Here is a 2,003-nt window from a genome sequence, read left to right on the forward strand (position 1 = left end):
GAGTGGCGGCGGAGGCGCGGGCAAGGCCAAGAAGTCGGTGGACAAGAACAGCAACGAGTACCGGGTGCGGCGCGAGCGCAACAACATCGCGGTGCGCAAGAGCCGCGACAAGGCCAAGCAGCGCAACGTGGAGACGCAGCAGAAGGTGCTGGAGCTGACCAGTGACAATGACCGCCTGCGCAAGCGGGTGGAACAGCTGAGCCGCGAACTGGACACGCTGCGGGGCATCTTCCGCCAGCTGCCAGAGAGCTCCTTGGTCAAGGCCATGGGCAACTGCGCGTGAGGCGCGCGGCTGCGGGACCGCCCTGGGCCAGCCTCCGACGGGGACCCAGGGGTGGTTTGGGGTCGCCGGATCTCGAGGCTTGCCCGAGCCATGCGAGCCAGGACTAGGAGATTCCGGTGCCTCCCGAAAGCCTGGCCTGCTCCGCGTGTCCCCTCCCTTCTTCTGCGCCGGACTTGGTGCGTCTGAGATGAGGGGGCCAGGCGGTGACTTCTCCCTGCGAGGAGGGGAGAATTCTTGGGGCTGAGCTGGGAGCCCGGCAACTTTAGTATTAAGGATAACCTTGTGCCTTGGAAATGCAAACTCACCGCTCCGATGCCTACCGAGTAGGGGGAGCAAATCGTGCCTTGTCATTTTATTTGGAGGTTTCCTGCCTCCTTCCCGAGGCTGCAGCAGGCCCCCATGAGAGAAGGAGGGGAGCAGACCCCTGACAGGAGGAGGGCTCAGGGAGCTGAGATCCCGACAAGCCAACCGGCCCCAGCCGCTCCTCCGAGCCTGTCCTTAGAAATGGGGGGAAACATAGGGACTTGGGGCTTGAAACCTAAGGTTGTTCCCCTAGTTCTACATGAAGGTGGAGGGTCTAGTTCCACGCCTCTCCCAGCTCCCTCCGCACACACCCCACCCCAGCCTGCTATAGGCTGGGCTTTCCCTTGGGGCGGAACTCACTGAGATGGGAGTCACCAGGTGACCAGTGGGAGCCCCCACCACGAGTTAGACCAGAAAGCTAGGTCTTGAGTCAGCTCTGAGGATGTATACCCCTGGTGGGAGATGGAGACCTAGAGATCTGGCCGTGGGCGGGCTTGGGGGGTGAAGGGCCACTGGGACCCTCAGCCTTGTTTGTACTGTATGCCTTCAGCATTGCCTAGGAACACGAAGCACGATCAGTCCATCCCAGAGGGACCGGAGTTATGACAAGCTTTCCAAATATTTTGCTTTATCAGCCGATATCAACACTTGTATCTGGCCTCTGTGCCCCAGCAGTGCCTTGTGCAATGTGAATGTGCGCGTCTCTGCTAAACCACCATTTTATTTGGTTTTTGTTTTGTTTTGGTTTTGCTCGGATACTTGCCAAAATGAGACTCTCCGTCGGCAGCTGGGGGAAGGGTCTGAGACTCTCTTTCCTTTTGGTTTTGGGATTACTTTTGATCCTGGGGGACCAATGAGGTGAGGGGAGTTCTCCTTTGCCCTCAGCTTTCCCCGGCCCCTCGGCCTGGGCTGCCCACAAGGCTTGTCCCCCAGAGGCCCTGGCTCCTGGTCGGGAAGGGAGGTGGCCTCTCGCCAACACATCACTGGGGCTGGGAGCAGGGAAAGACGGCTTGGTTCTCTTCTTTTGGGGAGAACGTAGAGTCTCACCCTAGATGTTTTATGTATTATATCTATAATATAAACATATCGAAAGTCAATGTCGGTGTCTTTTTAAAACCAGAAAGAAGCTACTTCCAAGGTTGTCTGTGGGCCAGGCCACATTTGTAAATAATACAGCATTTTCCCTGGCGGCAATCCTGACTTTCATGAGCTCTCCATCCACCCCCAGCCCCTCTTTACCCTGAGGGGGTGACTTACTTCCCCCAGGCAACACAAATAAATAGCAGAGGACAAGGCTCCAAACGGAGAGTGTCCAGAGCCTGAAGGCAGTCTCGGGGTCAGGAGAGGGGGCCTTCGAAGAGGTTACGGGGCTGAGGCTTTGGCAAGGTCTTATCTGCCCCTGGGAGGAGAGGGAGTC

The 2,003-nt window shown here is 57.8% G+C and overlaps 1 protein-coding gene across 1 annotated transcript; it reads left to right on the forward strand.

The window, feature by feature from the left end:
* Position 1: 1 nt before the first annotated feature.
* CEBPA (CCAAT/enhancer binding protein (C/EBP), alpha) lies at positions 2-1,683 on the forward strand (the record flags this gene model as incomplete). Its single annotated transcript, XM_011995276.1, has 1 exon — positions 2-1,683. A coding segment is annotated over one exon (282 nt), but the record flags the coding sequence as incomplete, so codon positions are not given.
* Between the last annotated feature and the right edge of the window lie 320 nt (positions 1,684-2,003).

This window comes from Mandrillus leucophaeus, unplaced genomic scaffold (assembly GCF_000951045.1).
Source record: "Mandrillus leucophaeus isolate KB7577 unplaced genomic scaffold, Mleu.le_1.0 Scaffold48, whole genome shotgun sequence".
NCBI classification, from domain to species: Eukaryota; Metazoa; Chordata; class Mammalia; order Primates; family Cercopithecidae; genus Mandrillus; species Mandrillus leucophaeus.